The 22,373-nt window shown below is 39.5% G+C and overlaps 1 protein-coding gene across 1 annotated transcript; it reads right to left on the minus strand.

Moving 5' to 3' along the window:
* Window positions 1–573: 573 nt before the first annotated feature.
* On the minus strand, window positions 574–14,526 carry BUB3_2 (mitotic spindle checkpoint protein Bub3). The gene is made up of 3 exons (XM_051214201.1): window positions 14,451–14,526; window positions 14,283–14,410; window positions 574–4,461 (listed from the first exon to the last, which is right to left on the minus strand). Exons 2-3 carry the CDS (start codon window positions 14,347–14,349, stop codon window positions 3,308–3,310), a joined length of 1,221 nt encoding a protein of 406 aa, XP_051067350.1. The 5' UTR covers window positions 14,350–14,410; window positions 14,451–14,526; the 3' UTR covers window positions 574–3,307.
* Between the last annotated feature and the right edge of the window lie 7,847 nt (window positions 14,527–22,373).

Raw genomic sequence — 22,373 nt, forward strand, 5'->3', positions numbered from 1 at the left:
AGTGAAATATTAAACGAGGCTGGTATAAAACACTACACGAGGTTCCCGTACTTCAGTGTGGAAAGAATAAAACACCTAAATCTGAAGAATCCAGACTGAATTTCAGGTTTATGGGACATCATACTTTTGCCTTGTTGCACTTAGTGTCCCTTCAGCCTGATCCGATCTTACCCTGCACTGCTGTTACTAATAGTTAATGAGCTGGTGTAATAAGTGACTCAGCCACCGTACATGTGTCGTTGCTTTTACAATGGTTTCACCACTCCATTTGTGGAAAACGAACGTGAAAGATAGGAAGACCTCATCTTTCTAACTAATAATATTATTTCATCTGCATAATCTAGATCAGCCTAACAATATTTGAGTAAGGGAATAATCCCTGAGTTGTTAGTAAACAATTATCTTGACTTGTGAATCTTTAAGGCTGGAGAGAAACGGTTACAAGGTACAAAGACCCAGTCTTAACCAAGAGGATATAATTAATTCGTATTTTTGAATGACCGATGACTTATAAAAGCAGATTACCTACGGTTCGTGTACTCTAGATAAACTAGGTAATAACCTCTAATGACCCAACTTAGGATTCTGAGATCAAAATTCCTACAACACATCATATGACTCTGCAAATCTTATTCATTTTTGCTTTGTTCCAATATCATAAGATTAAATTCAACAAGAGGTTGGCTTACTTATCTAATGGGACCATAATTTTACCTTAGGGAGTTGTAGGTTAGTTGGAACTTTTACAGCCCCTACTTCTGGTTTTGCCAATCAATTAACTCCTCTATTAGCCACCGCATTTATTAGTGTCCGTTAAAGAGCTGTTCACAAATTCAAGGATATTTCCACAACCACCACTACTCGCGGTTATCGACGTAAACGGCTAATCAATGTGCTTAAGCTACTTTGGCTTCAACTGATCTCCAGCCTGTTGTTTTGCACACAATCTACAGCAGACCGACTTTAGCAAGCAACATTCGAATGAGAACTATTGAAATAAGAACTTGGCAAGCTTATTTCTTCATTTGAAAAACTTGCCATGCTCTCATATTCCTCAACGTCGAATGGTCAGATACAGATTTAGTATCTTTCATCGCTCCCAACCGATAATCACTAATGATGTTGTTGGGTGGATATCATGTCTGAAGTTAGTGCTGGTCAGGTACATATAGTTGTCAAAGTAAAGAGGATGATAATCACCAGACAGAGTTTACTAAGTCCCAAAAGAATAGTTCACACTGGTATTAGCACTACCATTACAAGCAATTTGATCATCGAGTCGATAAAATCTTTAGGATTTTGAGTTGGATAGTTCATATCAAAGAGTAACATTTTAGTAATATGAATGATCTCCCTCAAATTGAAAACCCACCACCCAAAACAATTAGTTTCATCGCTATCGAATAAAGTTCACATCAAACTCTAAAACGATAGTTAGTAACTACGCCTTCCTAAACCATGAAGTTATTGAATTTTAGGAGGCATTCAGTAAGTCATCATCTAATAAAAACAAACATTAACACGTCTCGTTCTTATACCTTTTGGTAGACAAAAGCATCAAAGTTTTATCTACTAGCTTGTATTTCAACCAATTGAAAGTTCTAAGTGGAAATTTTGTGTTTTTATTTTCACTATCAAATAATTTCCGTTTGAAATATTCAAGTTTTACGAGTACAGTACACAATAATAATTAACTCATTTACCACGCACTTAGGTATGAGTCATATTCTAGATATGAGGGCTAATGGGACTACCCAGTCGCCCAAATCAACTTAGGCGATGAGGAGTTTGAACATACGATTTCAAGCCTGAAAGTCGAACGTCTTAACCACAGTTTCATGAGTGGTCGACCCAAACACTACGATCAGTAAAAACAACACACAGAAAGCAAAACTACTGAATTTGTGTGTGACCGTTGTCAAAACATTGAAGAATCACAAGAACAACGTTGAGAAACGTCTAAATATGTGTATACCATCTTTCGTAAATAAAACATAATCATGCTCCATCAAGTTGAAAACTATTTTGTTGTTTCAATGTCGTAACAATGATAATTACGGCGAAGGGAATCACTTTCAGTGCTCAATATTGCTTCGTTAGCAAACAGTTCTAAGCAGGAAATACAGTTCATACTGAAATTGTATTATTTGAGTGTTAACATAACACGTAAGAATGTGAAATTAGAAGTTCCATACATAACTGAACATAACTAGGTTAGTCTAGGTAAATAATTGTTACAAGTCCATTTTAACAAATCTAATAAATTCATTCTTGCATAAATCCCTTTAAACATTTAGACCATTTAATTATAAAAGATATGGAAGACAAACCAGTTATCCAAATATCTGAATGTTTCAAAATGAACATATCTGCTTACAGAAAACGATAAAGGTAAAGGGGGATAGAAGAGGTATGTATGTTCAATAAATATAGCTTTAAAATGGAAAATAAAATGTAAGTGAAACCATAGTGGTTGCAATAATAAACATAATTCTGTACCCCAAAAACATTTTAATGTTACTAACAAAATAAACTTTTTTTCCCAAAAAGAATACAATTAAACTGGTACACGCATTTTACGCGTGAAATTACAGTATAAATAGATTCATAATGAAATGAAATGATGCGGAAAAAAATGATACAAAGTTTAAACTGTTTAAATGAACAGAACTGAGAAAAAGTTGCCTTATTTGGAAGTGTATTTGAAATGTTTACTTTTGAACAATATAAATTAAAGATCAATATATCAAACAAGTAATATCTGGAGATGATGGTAATAGTGATGGTTTAGAAGAAAACAACACGCTTAACCATGCAATATCTATAAAGCAGTAAAGAAAACCAATATGAGTACTGGGACAAAGTATTTGAAAAACATAGAGAGGAGAATTCATTCGACGTCCTGGAAACAGTCCCGACTCCACTTTCCTTAGTAGTTATACAATAGGTAAGTAGCAGATAATGAATAAATAATAGATCATAAGGAATGTGACTTGAATATTGAGTTCTTTTTCAAAATAACTTGCATTTCGGTTTAAGAAGTTAAGTTCATAGCAGGAAGAAATCAAGCGCCATAAACGAAAACCTTAAAATGAATCTATGAAAGGTTCATTTTTACATAAAATTTATTTCTCCGACATTAGACGTGTCGTATAAAAATTCGTGGGATATATATATATATATATATATATATAAAGAGAGAGAGGAAGAAAGAATGTAACATCCCACCCAGTACAAAACAATACCAGATGATACCATAGGTGAAAAAGGGGATACTTAAAAAATACGTTTCGTGTTAATTTGTGCATTAGGTCGATTTTCGGTCGAAACGGCGCCACTGTTCCAGGAGGAAACTAACTAGTTGGTTTCGTGAATTATCTTTAGGTGTATAGAGTTTCTGTTCACATTGGACACCCACTGCAACAGTTGCCCAAGATGTCTGTGGTTTTTTTAGATCTTCTCGGACTGAATCAGGTTGTGGATTATCTTCATTAAGAACAGGATTAGGTGAGTCGTTTGCTTGTACGGGAGGTGAATCTCCCATTCCAGAGCCTGAAATGCGATTCCGTGAGAAATTGTTCTGATGAGGTCGACCAGGGTGAGCTGCCGGTCCATTATAACGGTGAAACTGACTGGTATTACGAGGTACGAAATGCTGTTGATGTGATCTTCGCAAACTGCCATTATTATTAGGACGTCGCCACTGATCAAAAGGACCATTTTGATATGCATTAGGGATTGCCCCAGACTGGGGTGACATATTTACATTATACCGACTCACTGAAGCCCGGGTTCTCGTGTTAGCTCCACCAACAGTAACGGGTGAAGCGTTTGAACGCTGACTGTTGAGATCGTCTGACTCGTTGGCTTGAGTAGATGATCTAAATGAACGTGACGATTTATGTGCATATCGAGGGAATGTCCTACTATCACTAAAGTCATGTCCATTTGGGAGATCCGAAGAAACAGATGGAGCTGGAGAAGATGAATTAGATGCTACAGGTTTAGTTTGTTCTGTGTTAGATGTTGGTGCATTTTTGTTGCTTGAATGCAAAGATCTATCATATTTAAAGCGTGAAGCCGCTGAATTTGAAGTATTAGTATCACTTGGATTACGCATACTTTGTCCATCAATTGAATTACCGTTAATGATGGGACGTTGTATGTCTGTATTTTCTTTTGTATTTCGACTATTGGTATAACGAGAAGGATCATGATGGCCGTTTTGAAGTCCTCTGAGTTTCTTTTTTTGTGCTTGCCTTGTGTTAGATGGACGCACCTGAGTCCAATGTTGACAAGACCGCTGACCAGATTCGGACTCTGCATTTTCCCCACAGCAAAATGAACATTCAACTCTATTATCAAAATCAGTAACATAATTCCCAGGATTGACATCAGTATTTGAATGGAAAGTCATAGTAGTACTGTTGTCTTTGTTAACTGCATCTGTATGTTCCATACCTACGACAAAAAGATATCATAAGTCAGGTTAAATGATTTAAATATTGGTTGGTGGTAACTAAACGGAAATGAATCAAAGATAAATGAATTCTTCGTAGACAAATTTGGGGAAGTTAAATAAGAGATTAAACCAAATGTGACCTGAATAATACAAGTTTTATTCGCATTGTTAACACGCCAATGTACGTGTGGTGGAAGAAAATGTACTCGAAACAGTTGCTCTATGAAAAAGTCAAAAGGTGGGTCTGTAAAAATGCAGACGTTTATAAGCACCATAGAAATATATTAAAACATATATAACAGCCACGCTGTCTGTGGATAGAACTAAATGTGAGTGGTGAGTATGAGATGTGGATTAATGACAACTTTGAGTTAGAGCAGTCAAACGAAAAACAGTTTTGGGTAAACTAATTGCATAAGACGAAGGTTTAATGTCCCAAGTTACCAGCGACAGATACATGACTGTAAAACTTCCCGAGTCGATGGACAAATGAGAAAAATTTAACTGAGATTAAGGAAACAAGCAACTGAACACTAAACAGTAACGAGGGATATGAGAGCTTTAACCAAACTTGTCTCTTGTTAGACCTACATCAAGGCGTGGACGTTAATAGAAGTAACTATGGTTTCATAACTGCTGTGTAAGATATTGCGTTCAGCGAAGATGCTTAAAAATTGACCACTTAACGAATTAAGACCATTCGTGTAGCATAATAATTTTAATAGGTACTAGTTGCTGAGGTCAAAATGAAAAATATTGCAAGCGGAAATAGAACAGCACACATATACGTAGTATAAAATGACCATTTTGTAGCAAAATGAGATTTGTGATTATCCATATACCAAGAGAGGTATTAGTATGAGCTATTGGTGAATTTTATTTGTGAAGACTATGATGCAATCAAGACAGCTTAACCAAAGCAAACGTTTCCTAGCGACTCATGTCCTCAAATATATTTCATCTATGCGAGTAAGTCACAATGTTTTGGATCAACACTGTGAAGTCTTTTCTCGTATGGGCCGTTGATTGGAATAGGTTTGTACATCATTTGTCCCTCTGAGATACTGGGGTTTAAGTACCGTTAGTTTAGAATCAAGGTTTTTACATAGAAGTGAACCTTGTGTCTATCTACCCGGTGTAGTGGTCACGTGTTTGTTTTTATCCTCTCAGTGATTGAGACACTTTAGGTCGTTCAGAAGCGAAAAATCACGACTGATGTTGAACCAGAGACTAGAATTGAAAATGATCGAAACCTAATAAACACAGGAACACGACTAGTTAAAAAGCCAGCTCATTTTTTACGAACAATTAGAGGCATATAGACGACTTCTATGTTTAGGTAGCCAAGTATTGTCTAATCAACTGTACACTGGAAATGGATACTGTCAAAATGAGACCAAAGGCGAACTTATAAACCGGAAGTTATTCTGATGGGTTACAAGAATGATGAAAAGCTATTTAGACGTTATGAAAAGTTCTACACAACGAAGATGAGGAACGCTAACCAAAAGTGTGTGATTATTAAGGGGATGCAACTCCGTTCTTCGTTATTCGAGCTTGTTAGTCAAAATACTGAGGTGAGTTATAAGCATGCGATCAGAGCGGTTCTCGAGGTCCTACATAAATAGAAAAAGCACTTTCAATCAGAGTTACAGTCGCTTGCATACTTCGAACGAACGAAGTTATAAGAACTCTAAAATATAGAGATACACATTGTTGTTTAATCGTATCCTATATATACGACCATGACTCTAACCAGAACAAAATCAAAGATAATAGCGGTTGTGATTGGACCACCAAGTATGCAGGTCGACTGGAAATAAACTGAGGCTTACGACACTTTTAGGCAGCAAAGAAACAACGTTAAGCATTAGCGGGACTTGCGTGAAGATGAGAGTATGATCCACTTTCAGAAAAGTTGTCGGGACGGGAGATTAAAAACTTAAAGGACCAGTTCAACTGCCTTTAAGCTACTCTTCAGTTGCTTGTTAACCTCCAAAAGTCTAAATGGCATATTGTTCAACTTCACCACAGACATTTTTTTAGGCGATAACGCTAACTCTTTAATAACCGATCTACCAGAGGAATCACTTGTTGACTTCAAATACGTAGATGAGATAGTTGTTAGAAGACGCTGGTAAAATGCAATCTTCCGATCACTTTGAGCAACAACGCAAGGATGTTTAGGATAAGCTTTAGTAATGGTCTACATTAACGTCCAAAGTAATGATGGGAGTGAAGTTGGTAATGTCGATCACTTTTCTTAGAAGCCTTATCACCCCTGATGGATTGGTCAGACAAAATCTCGGTTACCATTTACCTACATGGGTCACTCGTAGTGTAGCTCACATGTTTGTCTACTAAGGGACGAGTATACTGAGTAGTTGGTTTTTTTTTACGTTACAGGTGAGAAACGTAACCTTGTAAAACAGGATATTTGTAGGTCACTGGTATTTGATCACAGGTGTAACTTCGAAGCATTGCCCATCAGTTAACAGGTCATAGATTAGATTAATGCATGCTCTATAGACGATAGTTGGGGCAGGTTAACTGGTTAAAAAATGGGTCAGTCAGTGCTAGGAGATAGGTAAAGCTTCCAGAACATTCGTATGCACCCATGATCCTAAGATAACAAAGGATGTATGAACTTGTTGTTAGGCACCAGCTACCATGGGACTCCAGCTCCTAACGTTGCTTTACTGCCTCGTGGATTAGACCTCTATGACAAGGCTTGTGAAGTGGCTCCCTAAGAAGATCAAGTGCTTCGGTTCGGGCACCCAGGCAGTACTTCAGCCATCACACATATCGAACGATTTGTGTGACGCATATGCATTTGATGCCTTCTTGAACCAGTTTATGTTCTTAAATAAATAAGCGTAACTTAAATGGATCGATGTCACCTAACTGGTTGCATCTTCAGTTGCAATTAAATAGTAAATCGAGTTAGGTTCGGGGTTAGCTATCAACCTATCGAGAAGGATAGATAAGCATTCGTTGCAACTGCATGACGCCATGAAAATGGCGAGTAAAGCCGCTTGCAGTTTCGCGAAACGTCCCGCTTATAAGCACTGGGTTTCTTCAGGCTCCTTACAACTCATCGGAGCTCGCCCCCAAATGCCCTGGTATGGCCGAGAGTGGGGTGGGTTCGCCCTCCCTCTCGAAATACTCTCACACGGCCGCGCGTATACAGCCTCTGCTAGGGAAGTCCTACTCATTGCCTTCTCGTGGCGGGGGTGTTGTTTACGAAAATGAGAGGACGAAAAGCGAATGTCCGGCGCTTTAACCGGATCCCAAATCTATGGTGCACATGGGCACCAGTATCCTGCGGGAACAAATGGCGTATGAACCAATTTTCGGTCACCGGCTACCATGGGACTGCATCTCCTTACGATGCTCTACTGCCTTGTGGGTTAGACCTTTAGGTCAAAGGCTCGGGGTGTGGCCCCCTAAGATAACCACCTGCTTCGGTCTGGGCACCCGGGTAGTATCGCAGCCCACACGCAATTAATGAACTGAACTGTCTATGATCATGGAAACTAATTCCCTTGCTTCGACGAACATTCAAATGATTCAACTATTATTATTGCTATTATTATTATTATTATCATTATTATTATTTACTACGTCATTATTCACCCTCTTTTATTCCTACTCTGTCTATACTTATTTTTTTCGACTTATACAGCAGCTCGTCTATGGTGCAAATTCGACTGTATCTAAACGTTCTCGAGTCACTGTCCGGTTGAAAATTGTTTGTTACCACCGAATATGAGTACTGAAGCAGTTTTTTTTAAACCACGTGCACCATCCAAACTGGCTGCCTTCAACGTTCGCACATTTATGCAGGTCGGATAACAGATAGGGCTGGCTATGTCTTTAGAAAGTCTTAATATCGATGTCTGCTGTCTATCCGAGACCCGTATTCAAGACTCTGGCAAAGTACTAAAAATTCGATCTCCATCTGTCGCTTCGAAAAGCTTGTTTTAGGTGCGCTTATCCGGGGACCCTGTGGCATCTTCGGCTGGTCTTGCTGGCGTTGGTGTCGTACTAAGCGCTAGAGCTGAGGCAGCACTAATCGATTGGATCCCCATTAACAGTCGGTTATGTGCTGTTAGATTAGGAAGTTCTATCAAAGCGAGAGGAAATCGGTGTGGGAAACGATGTCTTTACGTCGTCTCCGCCTATGCCCCGACAGATTGCAGCCCGGATGCAATCAAGAATGAATTCTACCACCAGTTATCTGTTCTTCTCCAGAAAGTGCGTTCGACAGATATTGTAGTACTAGCCGGATACTTGAATGCTCAGGTCGGGCGTCTAGGCACAGAAGAGAGTCGTTTAGGTGGCCGATGGGGACTCGTTGGTCGCAGGCCAGATAACGGGGACCGTCTACTGCAACTTTGCACAGACCACAACCTGTTTCTGGCTAGCACTAACTTTCGGCACAGTCATCGCCGATGTGCCACCTGGCGTCCTCCCTCTGCATCTCAAGCCTGGACTCAGATTGATCACACCGCGATCAGCTACCGCTGGCGTGGTTGTGTACAAGACTGCCGCTCCTTTTGGAGTACCTATCTGGACTCTGACCATGCCTTGGTCCGCGCCAATCTTACCTTACTTTTTAGTGGCCAACGAAGTGACCGCCACCAACGGATTGATGTTAGCAAGCTGGCTGCAACTTCTGTTGCTAGTAAGCATCGAAACGAGCTAGTTTCTAGGCTAGCTACCATTCCACCGAAAAGTATAGATGAGCATTGGTTGCAATTGCATGACGCCATGAAAATGGCGGGTACAGTCAGTTGTGGGTTTGCGAAACGTCCCGCTTTTAAGCACTGGGTTTTTGCAGGTTCCTTACAACTCATTGAAGCCCGTCGGTCTACTCCGGATAACCGTGAGTTTGACCACAAACGAAGGTTGTTACGTAGTGAAAATGGGCAGAGCTTGCGTAAGGACCGAGAAGCCTGGTGGTCGATGCGTGCTAATGAGCTGGAAGCAGCAGCTGCATCTGGTAATTACCGGAAGCTCTTCCAACTCATCCGAGCCACTGTCAGCAAGAAGTCTGGTGTGAGCAAAACAATCTGCGAGGATGATGGGATGCCAATCACTAACATCCACCAAATGGGGCGGAAGTCCGCAAGGAACTCCAACTCTTGAAGCGCTACAAATCACCTGGCCCAGATGACCTACCTCCGGCTCTTTTTAAAGATGGTGGTGACTTTCTGACTAAGGAATTGACGACGTTGTTTACAAAGGTTTGGGAACTAGAGAGTGTACCAACGTCATGGAATGAGTCGATAGTTGTCCCTATCTTTAAAAAGGGTTCACGTCGTTCCAGTAACAACTATCGGGGGATAAGTCTACTTCCGATTGCGTCCAAGCTATTGGCTTCCGTCATACTTCGTAGGTTGTTCAAAACCGGAGAAAGATTGACTCGAGAGGAGCAGGCTGGTTTTCGTTCTGGTCGAGGATGTATTGATCATATCTTCACCCTCCGCCAAATGTTAGAACACCGCCATACTTATCAAAGGCCAACAATCGTAGTGTTTCTTGACATCAGGGCTGCCTTCGATTCGTTGGACAGGACTGTTCTCTGGGATTGTCTATTGAAGAAGGGTGTGCCTGAGAAGTTTATTAATATCCTAAAAGCCCTATATACAAACACCTCAGGCAGAGTGAGGGCATACAACCACCTCTCTCCATTGTTCCATTCGAGCAGTGGGGTTAGGCAGGGTTGCCCAATCTCACCATTCCTCTTCAACTTTGCCACCGATGACATTCTGGAAACAGCTCTGATGAATGTAAGTAATGGCGGTGTGGATCTGTTGACTGGAGAAAGAAGTCTCGACCTTGAGTATGCGGACGATATTATCTTACTGTGCGATAATGCTCAAGCCATGCAATCCGCACTTAATCAGTTGGCAATCAGTGTCCGTAGGTATGGTATGTGCTTTGCACCTTCTAAGTGCAAAGTACTTCTACAAGACTGGCAGGATCCTAATCCTGTACTCACCCTGGATGGTGAGCAGATAGGAGTAGTCGAGAAGTTCGTGTATCTGGGTAGCTGCATAAGTGCTGGTGGGAGGTGTGAGTGATGAGATTAATGCACGTATAGTGAAAGCCAGAGCGGCTTATGCCAATCTGGGCCATCTTTGGCGCCTTCGTGATGTTAGTCTGGCCGTAAAAGGTCGGATTTACAACGCGTCGGTGAGAGCAGTTTTGCTCTATGCTTTTGAAACCCGGTCTCTCCGAGTTGAGGACGTTAGACGACTCTCTGTGTTCGATCATCGCTGTCTCCGAAGGATTGCTGACATTCAGTGGCAACACCATGTCAGTAATGCAGAGGTTCGGCATCGTGTGCTCGGGCGCAGAGATGATAATTCAATTGGTGTCACCATCTTGAAACATCGACTTCGGTGGCTTGGACATGTTCTACGAATGTCATCCCAGAGAATTCCACATCGTGCATTATTTGCCGACTCTGGGACTGGTTGTAAGAAGCGGAGGTGGTCAGTGCATGACATGGTGTCGTGGTATGAAAGAAAGCTGCAAAGGGCTGGCTTCTGTTGGTCCTTCACGACTCCCTGGTTGGGGTCCGAGAGATGGTACAACACAGTGGCTAGAGACGTTATCAGATATGGCTCAGAATAGAAGCCAGTGGCGATCATGCTGTAACTTTCTTCATAAAAAGAATAACTTTAACTGAAACTATTCTTTCTGTTCGTACTTTTGCTAGCTGAACTTCATCTGCCATGTTTATTATCTCTCTCATACACTAATTTCTGTTCGTTGTTGTTTTCCTTTTTATTATACGCACTTTACATTCTCTATCTCCTCACATTCTCATTGTTATTGTGTGGTGCATATGTATTTGGTGTCCCTTTGTACCAATATTTATGTTCAAATAAATAGACAAATTTGGAATATTCCATTCCTGATCATCAAGTTAGTAATTCTGAGGTTAGATGCAGGGCACTAGGTGAAGATAGAAAATCGGTTTGTGGGGTGGTGAGTCTACTGGGAATATGGAACAACCGAATACAACTTATGGGGAAGAATATCAATGTTGATTCAAGGTGAATATATGGTCAACTTCAACTGATTAACATAAGTGTATTTTTAGTCTTACCAAGGTTTTAATCAACAAAGCCCCATCAGGAAACTGAACCTTTTACTCTAGTTATTGAGGCAATGAAAAAGACAGCAATTGTCTTGTTCACAGTACTGAAGTTGCGAAACAGTAGCTCAGTGGATGATTAAAATTACAGAATGTGGTGGTTGAGAAATGTATTTTGTATGCATAACTACCGCCTACCTAGATCCGCGATGTTTACTGGTGCATAAGTTGGAAAGCTAGGCGCAGTCAAATCAAAAAGTGGCACCAGTCGAGTTATTGACTGCTGAAATGAGCTGTTCTGGTTGATAGAGACTAACCCGTTGGGTTTCTTAGGATAATAGTAACGTTGGGTGACATGTTCTAAAAATGGTTACAATGGAGCAGTTAAAATCACTCCTTATCTCCTCATCAAATCTTTTACATTATTTTTTTATTTAAACACAAACATTGGTACAAGGTGGCACAAAATTGATATGCACCACACAAATCATTCGATATGTATGAGGGCTAAGATACTGCCCGAGTACACAAAACGAAGCAGGTGGTTTTCTTAAGGGGTCACTCCCGGAGCCTTTGACCTGAAGGTCTGATCCACAAGGCACTGGAGCAACGTCAGGAGATGCAGTCCCACGGTAGCCGGTGACCAACAATTGATTCATACACTATTTGTTCTTTTGGGATACTGGAGACGATGTGCACCAACAGTTTGGAATCAGGGTTTTCTAACTCCCCTAGGTGGACTCTCCGTGTTCACCAACCCGATTAAAACGCCGGACATTCGCTTTCTGTTCTCTCAAGTTCGTAATCAACAACCCCACCAGGAGGTAGTGAGTAGGACTTCCCTAGCAGTGGTTGTATGCACGTGGCCATGTGAGAGCATTTCGAGAGGGATAGCTGACTCTCCCCACTCTCGGCCGTACCAGGGCGTCCGGTGGCCCTTTTTACACCACAAACTTATTGCTTTGGAATCGTACTTCATTTGCGTGATCTCTTCTGCTATCACTGATACAGTTATTACTTCTGTTATCTCAAGATTTATCATGATAGTCTCATATCGGTGAGATGTGTTGTGAAAACTCTGACCGATGCACACATACGCTGAATTCTACGTTTATTATTACTGAACTTCATATTAAACAGTTAGTTACAATAAATCCGAGGACCCTAAACAGTCTACACCTATCAATACAGACCAATTCAATAGTCAGTGACTTCATGGACTGATAACACGTTTTGGCTTGATAGTGCCTACACCAAACAACATCGAAATGAAGGCAACCGAGTTACATAATAGTTATTTGATGATAATATTGCAGTCTCGAACGGCAGTTTAAACCAGAGCATATTTGGACTTTCGAGTTGTACTGACGGATGGTGAAGCTATTCGGGTGATAAAACAGGAATAAATGGGGTGGCGCGGAAACTTGAAGTCTGTTTTAGCTAATTACTTAACGACTTAGAAGGTATAAATTGATGACAAATTAACCTACAAAGATTTATGATGTAATTAACAGATTATGTATACAACTGGCTATTGGGCTAGTAAAAATATTGTGACTAGCAGTTAAAAAGGTAGAAGAATGGTGTTGAATATTTTGAAATACCAGTAGAACGCTCAGTATTGAAAACAAGATTGCACCAGTGATAATTTTATCGAATCTAATGGAAAACACTTAACATCTACTTTATTACGATAAATTCATCATACATGAAAAAATACAATCAAAACTACTTTTGGTGGTGAATCCCTAGGAAAAGTCTACGACTTATAAGAAATCGTAAAAATCATTGAGGGGGATATATCATATGGAATAAACATCGATACATAGATTCGTAGAAAAACAACCAATTACTTAAATTGGAGTTCCATTAGGTATTTATTATATCTTTACATGACTAGAAATACTAACGAACATCGACGCATCTTAACCTGTTTTCTGCTCAAAGTTTATGTAAATATTTGCAAGAAACAACGATTGTGAAGTTTTAATAAGTATAGTGGTATTTGTTTCGGGCTTACACACCAATAACTATAAGATCTCTTCGGCAGACTCACAATGGGTTGAGACTGAATATGAGTTCATATTTACTAACCTAGAATTGTCAAGATGGAAGCGGTGACTGCTCTTACAATCATAGCTACCACCCAGCTAACCTATACATGTACACGGGGTGTAAGGGTGTATTAATTACTACATATAAAACCAGTGTAATATTTCACACGAACTTTACGACACGTTAAGCGCAGCTCGCCCCAAACCAGAGTATATTTATGCCAGGCCCTGCTTTTTCAATGACTAAGACCACAAACTCAAATTAAAAATTTTATACGCATGTTCCCAAGACGTTGTTCCGTTTGGTGGTTATTCCAAAAGAAAGTATATTATCGTGGATTTTTATCACACTACTACGGAGCTATCATAATTTATTTTCTGAAATACTATATAGTAGTATATAGTATTTTTATGATATCATAAAAGACACTGACCAACAACTTGACAATCGGCTTTCATGTGATTGCATGGCCATCACATACCACGGGCAAGCTTAATGTCTGAGAATAACGTGAATACCCTACAGGCGAAATGAAGAGGGAAAAAAAATACCCTATTAATATGTGCATGACCAATTGGTCACGCACAAGTGTCAAAAGTCGGGTAAACTGAAAGTAACCAGGAGCAATAGGCAAAGTGGAGATACTAAGCTGACCTGCTTGCAAACTGTGCTCTTCAATTTTGCGGTCACTTCCACAATGAGTAATTTTCTCAGCCGGCATGACGTATATTCCCAGCAGATTATCCAACAGTCCGCTCTACTGTTTGTGTGCAGCTTAGAACCTTAGTGGATTATAACAAATTTTAATGTCCAAGAATTTACCGTTCGTTTAACAATAAATAGAATAGGACAACGTAGATTAAGTGTGAGGTTGGCCTCAGTTTTAAATTATTTCATCGGTTAAAGGTTTCACCAGGGACCAATCAAACAGTTCCACTACTTGGAATTTGTTACCAGAAGTGGTGTCCACAATTTCAATTGACTCATTCAAGAGAAGACTGGACACTCACAGAAGCATACTAGAAAAGGAACACCATAGGCTGTAGGCCTCCTGCCTTTACTAAACGAATCTGAATTTGAAATGGATCAAATGCTTATGAACGGAATAGTAGCTTTCATCTTGTAGCCTGAGAAAAAGTGAAGTCAACACTAGTCTTAAAAAATCGATTATTTAGATATGAAGTAAGCCAGTCAAAACACAGCGTCCAGCTTAGGTCCTGAACGCGACGAACAGACATTTACAGTATGTAGTTAAAGTTTTTAAAAAAGACCCAATCTTCGTGCTGAAAGGAAGGGAGATAAAGGAGAACCAGCGAGGCCAACGAATCTCAGTAGTTGACAAAACTTAGTTGTTCGGAATAGAAATAAAGCTTTGAAGCGAACAAAATCTGAACGTTTGGTCTGATAGCAAAGAGCCGAAAAACCGAAGTTGATTTGGTTGAATCGAACGAAGTTCTCTTGTATTGCGTGCAAAGCTCATTTAATTAGTTCGTGTTAAACTATGTCACAATAATAACACTGAGATAAGTGCAATGGATTCTAATTCAAGGAAAAAATTATACCGAAATTACTTAGTGGTTCAAATGATACAGCCTGTGCTGTAAGATCAAAGTTTAATCTGTCTCAAAGCAACGTACTTTATAGTAATAACAGAGGTTAATAAGCAAGCTCTTCGTACATGAGAATCTATAGGAGTATCCCTAACAAGATTGGAAAAAAATACCTATCTACAATGATTCGAATAACCGTTCTCAGAAGGCAATCAAAGAAAAGAGTGGTCGGCTGCACTATGCCATGGACTTGAATCCCGTCAAACAAATCTCTGTCGCTAAAGACTCGACATTATTCAACAACAACATAAGTACTAAACATAAGTCTTTACAAAAACCATGGAATTACTCAAAGAAGATTGAAAGGTATAATACCGTGATTAGACGAGTCGTAAATAAAAGACAGTAAAGATGAGAAAAGAAATAATAATACTGTCCAATTAAACACTCTAAAGAGTCTATTGTAACACCTATATTCAGCGTTTTTGTGACGAAAAAATGAAGACATCATTTTCCTTTATTTGTAACATTTTGTTTGTAACCACATTTATATTCTATATCTATTGTTTCTCTGTATCGGTGGTAGAGAAGAGGGTATAATTGTCTGGTTATATATGCACACACTACCGCGATTGTTCAAGAACAAACGCTACCTCCGCCGTCTGTTTTCCTGCTTTATTGGCCACAGCCTTTGACTGAAGATTATAATAGTGTTATAACATCCTTTAAGGCCATCCTACGCTAAGTTGAAGTTTTGCCTCTGACTACTATTAAACAATACTATCGGATTTAATCTTTCTCATTACGCCGTTGGTACCACCACGTTCAGATGAACCTTGTTAACCAAGTGAACTCATTTGTGGCTGTTATCTCAAAGAGCGGCTTACATGTGACATTATTTCTTCACAACTGTTATCGTTTTTTTGTTTAATATGCCATTTATATTGTAACTGTGGTTCGTTACCTTTTGCTTTGCTCATAAACAAATACTTAGGTTTGTAGTGTTAATTCAGTTTTGTATATTATGAGTAACCTTGTGTATTGTTATATCGTGAATAAGCTCTTCTGGAGGGGTTCGCCAAAAGTCTCAGAGGTAACAAACACAAATCAACGACCGTAATATCGTGGAATAGCCGTTGTTGTAAGATCCAAACTGAGGTTTGGACTGAGGGATAGCTGTCTAGGTGGGTTAGATACGCGCCCTTGTCCGTTTGAAACCGAAACGAGGTAATTGGGTAAAATGACGATTCTAAACAAATATGACCACTCAGCTATCCAACCAATAATTGTTCAATTGATCAAATCAATCACAACAAATAAATGTTATTCTATCTAGTCTGGATAGACCACGCACAAATTCTTTTAAAAGATAATATTTGGTCGCTTTATAACACAGAGCGTTTTCAATTCTGAAAGAGTGCCTCAATTCACAACCAAAAATGCACAATTCCAGTCAACACAGGTAACGCAGTCAAAAGGAGGAACAAACCAATATGGCTGCCGCCAAGACCAAGTATAAAGTAAAACAACATAAGTGCAGTTCGAGAAGAAACACGGAGACTTAGTGAAGATGTACTAAAGATAAAAACTATGATAAAATACAAATATTAACAATTCAAATGTAATCAAAGAACTAACAATGTACAACTAAGGGGATCAATAGGAACAAAATGCAGGTATATACATGGAGGGCTTTTCACACACACACACCAAGCATTCAAAACTGATCTTACAATTATTATTACCGCTATTATTAACAAACAACTCATTCATACAAGTGTTGTGAGGAAACCGGAGGAGGCTTCTTCAGAAATGCTATTACGCACAGTGTTTAATAGTGTTTTCATAATATTCACCACGTTTAAACAAGTTATATAGTGTTTTGAAGAATATTGGGCTACCTTTCAGGGAGAAAGGAAGAAAAAAGGATGAGATGTGTAAATAAGTTGGTAAGCATGGTTATGATACACAATCAGAAAAAACGGTTTTAAAAATGATTAAGGTGGCAATATTGTCTTTGTTGCGTCGGTTGTGGGATATGATAATAAAGTGTGGAGGGGCAGATGCCGAAGAGTATGAAATACAATTTATAAGCCGGTATATAAATAAAAGGTTTGATTAAATGAGCCTGGGATAGAGGGGTTCTGACTTGACCTGATGACGTCATTGGTTACAGTCCTTATTTTCAGAACACCCCAAAACAGTTCTGGCGAATCTTCCTAAAACGCCTTCAATTTCCATCATATCATTATGCCAGCAATTGTTGTAATCTAAAATACCATATTCAGGGATAGGTATGGCACATTTCTGTGTAATCGGTTATGAAATATCTGAGACGAACAGAATATTAACACGATTAACATGTGTCGACTGAAATCATCTCCCTCATCATCAATATTTTCTAGTCAGTAACTTCAATATTCCTCCTTTTGGATGTTAGTTTTTTTAAGTAATGGTTTGTCTATCTGTGACATAAGTCACCCAGCTTTATTTCCCTCACCCCAGCAGAGAACACCATTTTCATAAGTACAGTGTTACAGGGATATCATATTGTTGAGATTTATGGACCGCGGAAAGACAGATACAGGATCAAGTATTACCGTAGGACAAAATCGGGGTCTCAAAACACTATAAGTTAATACGAAAGGATGAAAATGAGGAGATTCTCATCAAAGGTAACAAAATAGAAGCAGTGATACGACAGCAAACTGTAAAAATATCCAAACTGATAAGAAAATATAAGACTAACTGAGTAACTCATTACAGTGAAGATTGTATCCCCCGTAACAAATTTATTTTTCCTGTAAATTGGCACGCCTCATATAGCAGACTGTATTTTGAGAATAAATCATTATTCAGTATGCCACAGGCATTTGAAGTTGGACGACATTTTACCCAGTAACACCTAATATGAATTGTACCCACCAAGTGAAATCAAAAGACAGAAGCGAGGAGGTTCGAAGATATATTTGAGAGGCTATCAATACATCGTGAATCGACTGATCTAATCTGGTTAGCGATTGCAGGGGATGTTGAGCACGGCGTTCCCACTCGTAATCTGGTGCGGATGCATGAACGAGCGCCTTTAGCCGGGTGAGTCCATTAAAACTAATGTGGTCAGCATCCAATGTCGAAAACTTACAGAGCTATTTATTTTGGGGATTTATTAACCGAAACAGATCCCCCCTAGTGGAATAGTGATGACCCTGAGACATGGCCAGCAAGAAGCTTAAACCCAACGAGTTTGTCGTTGGTAAACACTGTTCTGATAGCTTGCTAGGTTTTGCAGCGTATGGTCGTCTTTCCTTACTATAAGGGACCGTGAAGTACAATATAGTAATAAAAAAGGTACAATAAAATTTTCGTTTCATCGTAAACTTCGTCGTTCTTTATTTGTCTTTTTCAGCCGTCCTGGAAAAGAAAAAAGGATATGTAAGTGCATGTCGAAATACACTCGTACACGCGTAAAAACACGAAGCGGGCGAAAAGAGGAAAATATGTAACAGCTCAGGTTGGTTGGTTAAGAGTTGACCCCAAACAACCAAGCATATGCTAAAACAGTATTGTTCAAGTATTCATTCACTTCCTTATTTTTTATAAGCGTTATATTCCCTATTATCTTATATTGAATGTTGAGAGCCTTTGTTTGTCTGAACAGATAATCACACTCCACTGTGACTGCGCAAAGATCGAAATAAAGACCTATCCACTACTTCTCTGGTTCCTTCTATCAATAGCACGAGGGTTACCTTAAGGCACGAAAGTGGTGAGCCCTTTTTGAACACAAATCTAACCTCATTTCTGTTATTAACATTTTTTTTACTGAATCGTAAAAGTAGACCTGATTACCGTAAACTAAGTTGAGTATATAACTAGTTTATTCCGTATTATCTTAAGTTATTCGTGTTATAGTAACCATTTTTTCGTGCTAACTTTATTGCTATATTTGTCACATACCTCATGTCAGACTCAACAGAAACCCATAATCTGGAGGATTTGTCACCAGTGGAGATAGACACTGTTATGACTACGAAATCCCGACTTCCAGAATTTGATCGTAGTGATCCTGAGTTGTGGTTTGCTCAACTAGAGCATTATTTCACGAGACACAATTTCAAATCTGAAGGGATTCGCTATAGAGATTTGTGTTCTATCTTTCCTCCTTCAGTCGCCAAAGAAGTCCGTGACTTGATTTTAGATCCACCATCACCACAATCATACACCATCTTAAGACGAGAGATAATGAACCGTTTATCATTATCAGATAGTCAAAGAATCCAAAGACTTTTTCAAGGTGAAACACTAGGTGATAGGTCGCCATCACAGTTTTTACGTCACCTCCAAGTCTTAGTGGGTGATAACACAGTGGGTGAAGCAGTCCTAAAACAAGGATGGATACAAGCTCTCCCATGCAACGTCCAACACTGTTTGGATGCACAAGATCCTGAAACCTCATTATCTCATTTCGCGCGTATAGTCGATAGAATAATGGAAAGAGGTCCTCCAACTGGATCAGGCACAATAAATCACACACAAAAAGGAGGATCAGCAAAAGACCCCGTCATAGAAGGACTCATTGCGAGTGTTAAGAGTCTCACTGAGGCTGTCACCAGAATGCAAATGGGTCATAGAAACAGGAGCAGGTCACCACAACGACCACGATCCAAGTCACAAAACAGGTCACAAATGTCCAGACAATCTGGGCAGTTTTGTTGGTACCACTGGAAGTTTGGTGTCAACTCAACCAGGTGCATGCAACCATGCGCCTGGCCTAAGCATAATTCTAAGACAGCGGGAAACGAGTAACCCCTCCCCAGGTCGCGACGACTGAGGAGAGGCGCCTAAACAGTCGCTTGTTTTATGTTAGAGACAGAAACTCTGGCTTGAATTTCTTGGTGGATACTGGCGCTGCTCTTAGCATCATCCCTCAAAATAAAACTGAGATTAGTCGAGAAACATCATCAATTACACTTCAAGCTGCAAATAAAACTAAAATCGCGACATTTGGGCAGAAAACTTTAACCCTAGATTTGGGGTTCAGGAGGCAATTCCCTTGAGTTTTCACGGTAGCCGACTTAGATCTGGCAATACTGGGGATGGACTTTCTAGAGAGATACGAATTTCTAGTTGACACCAAGAAACGGCGATTAACACTAAAAGAAACTTCGTATTACACAAAAGGCAAAGAAAGTCACATCAGCTCTCTTAACTTGATTCAAACTCCCCCAGTAACAACAGCGAAATTCCAAGATATACTCGTGGAATTTCCAAACTTAACTAAACCAAACCCACAGCCTTCTAAAGACAAACTAAAAGTAAGTCACACTATCAAAACCGAAGGTGCACCGGTTTTTGCAAAACCCAGGAGACTAGCACCAGATAAGCTCAAAATCGCTAGGGCCGAGTTTGATTATATGCTACAATTGGGTATTATCCGTCCCTCTGATAGTCAATGGGCATCCCCTTTGCATATGGTCCCAAAGAAGAATGAAGGTGACTGGCGACCGTGCGGGGATTACAGAGCCCTCAACCGTCAAACCGTACCAGATAGGTACCCAATACCGCATATCCAAGATTTCACCAACGGTTTACAGGGTATGAACATATTCACTAAAATTGACTTAGTCAGGGCATATCACAATATCCCAGTGGCTGATGAAGATATCCCCAAGACAGCTATTTCAACACCCTTTGGCTTATTCGAGTTTGTACGCATGCCATTCGGCCTGAGAAACGCGGCACTTCCTCAGATATTCTTATTCCACATTCTCACACTCTTTCTCTTGAAAGCACTCTGCAAACTGTCAGCGATAGTTGTAGAAAAGATCACATGCTACAAAATAAGATGACAAGCTAGTAAATGAAGAGACATCCATGGACTATCGTTGACAGCGTTAGTCGTAACTGATTGTAAGTCAAATAGTGAGCGAGTTGATAATTTCCCCTTGGGATGAGAAATAGAACTAAGGTGTTTTCGATAGATAGGTTAATCGAACCGACGTACCTACGGAAGTCGATTCTAGGGGGAAGCTAATGTAACAGTTCAGGTTGGTTGGTTAAGAGTTGACCCCAAACAACCAAGCATATGCTAAAACAGTATTGTTCAAGTATTCATTCACTTCCTTATTTTTTATAAGCGTTATATTCCCTATTATCTTATATTGAATGTTGAGAGCCTTTGTTTGTCTGAACAGATAATCACACTCCACTGTGACTGCGCAAAGATCGAAATAAAGACCTATCCACTACTTCTCTGGTTCCTTCTATCAATAGCACGAGGGTTACCTTAAGGCACGAAAAATAAACTCTTACACACGTGATAGCGTAAAAAAGGTTTTCACAAAATGTTTTTTTTCTAAGTAAAAATATAAAAATATAAGCAAATTAAAATTGCTCGTTTTTTGAATTATATATAGTACAAAGAAAAATCGAGACGAAATAAAATGTCAACCAGTATCTTACGGGCAATAATCGTTTAAATGTTCTTGAAATCTTAGTCTTCTTCCAGAACGTGTTGTTTTAGAATTATTTTCTGATACTGTCGATGTATCATCATGCGTGTTGGCTGTCGAATGAGGTATTATGAGTGTAGAAGCCGTGTTGTTCGGTTGTATCGAAGGAACATCGACGTGAATAGGATTTCTTTCTAAATACGCAGCTTTGAGACGATCGATGCTGATGCTATCGTCAGTTCCGTTCTTATGGACTGTACAATAATTGGGTTCGCGATCAAGAACTTTGAGGGGTTGTAGAACTATGGTCTACTATGATATTAGTACTGCTCTAATAATAGACCTAATCCTAAATTTGTAGATTTGTCATGATATAACTGCCTAATCTATAAGATCTTACGTGGAAGTCACACCATCGACTACACCAACTCACTGTGTCGTATCAATTACCAATACATGATGTAGAACAAGGTTAGGCTAGAGAAAGAACAATATATTTAATATGAATAGAAGATATAAGGTAACATTCAGCAGAGACCAGGCCTGCATAGCCGAGCCATGCCACTCGATCAACTCCAGTCCATTCAACTCCTTGTTCGCGCCTTCTCCATTGTTAGGTATTTCTCCGTGTTAACTATTGAATATCTATTTTCTGAGTAGTCTTGTGTTCAGCTTTGAAGATTGTGTGGTTATGGTCCAATGCCATTACAGGGTCCTTCGTATGCTGATTCGGGATGTCGTCG

This window comes from Schistosoma haematobium, chromosome 2 (genome assembly GCF_000699445.3).
Source record: "Schistosoma haematobium chromosome 2, whole genome shotgun sequence".
NCBI lineage: Eukaryota > Metazoa > Platyhelminthes > Trematoda > Strigeidida > Schistosomatidae > Schistosoma > Schistosoma haematobium.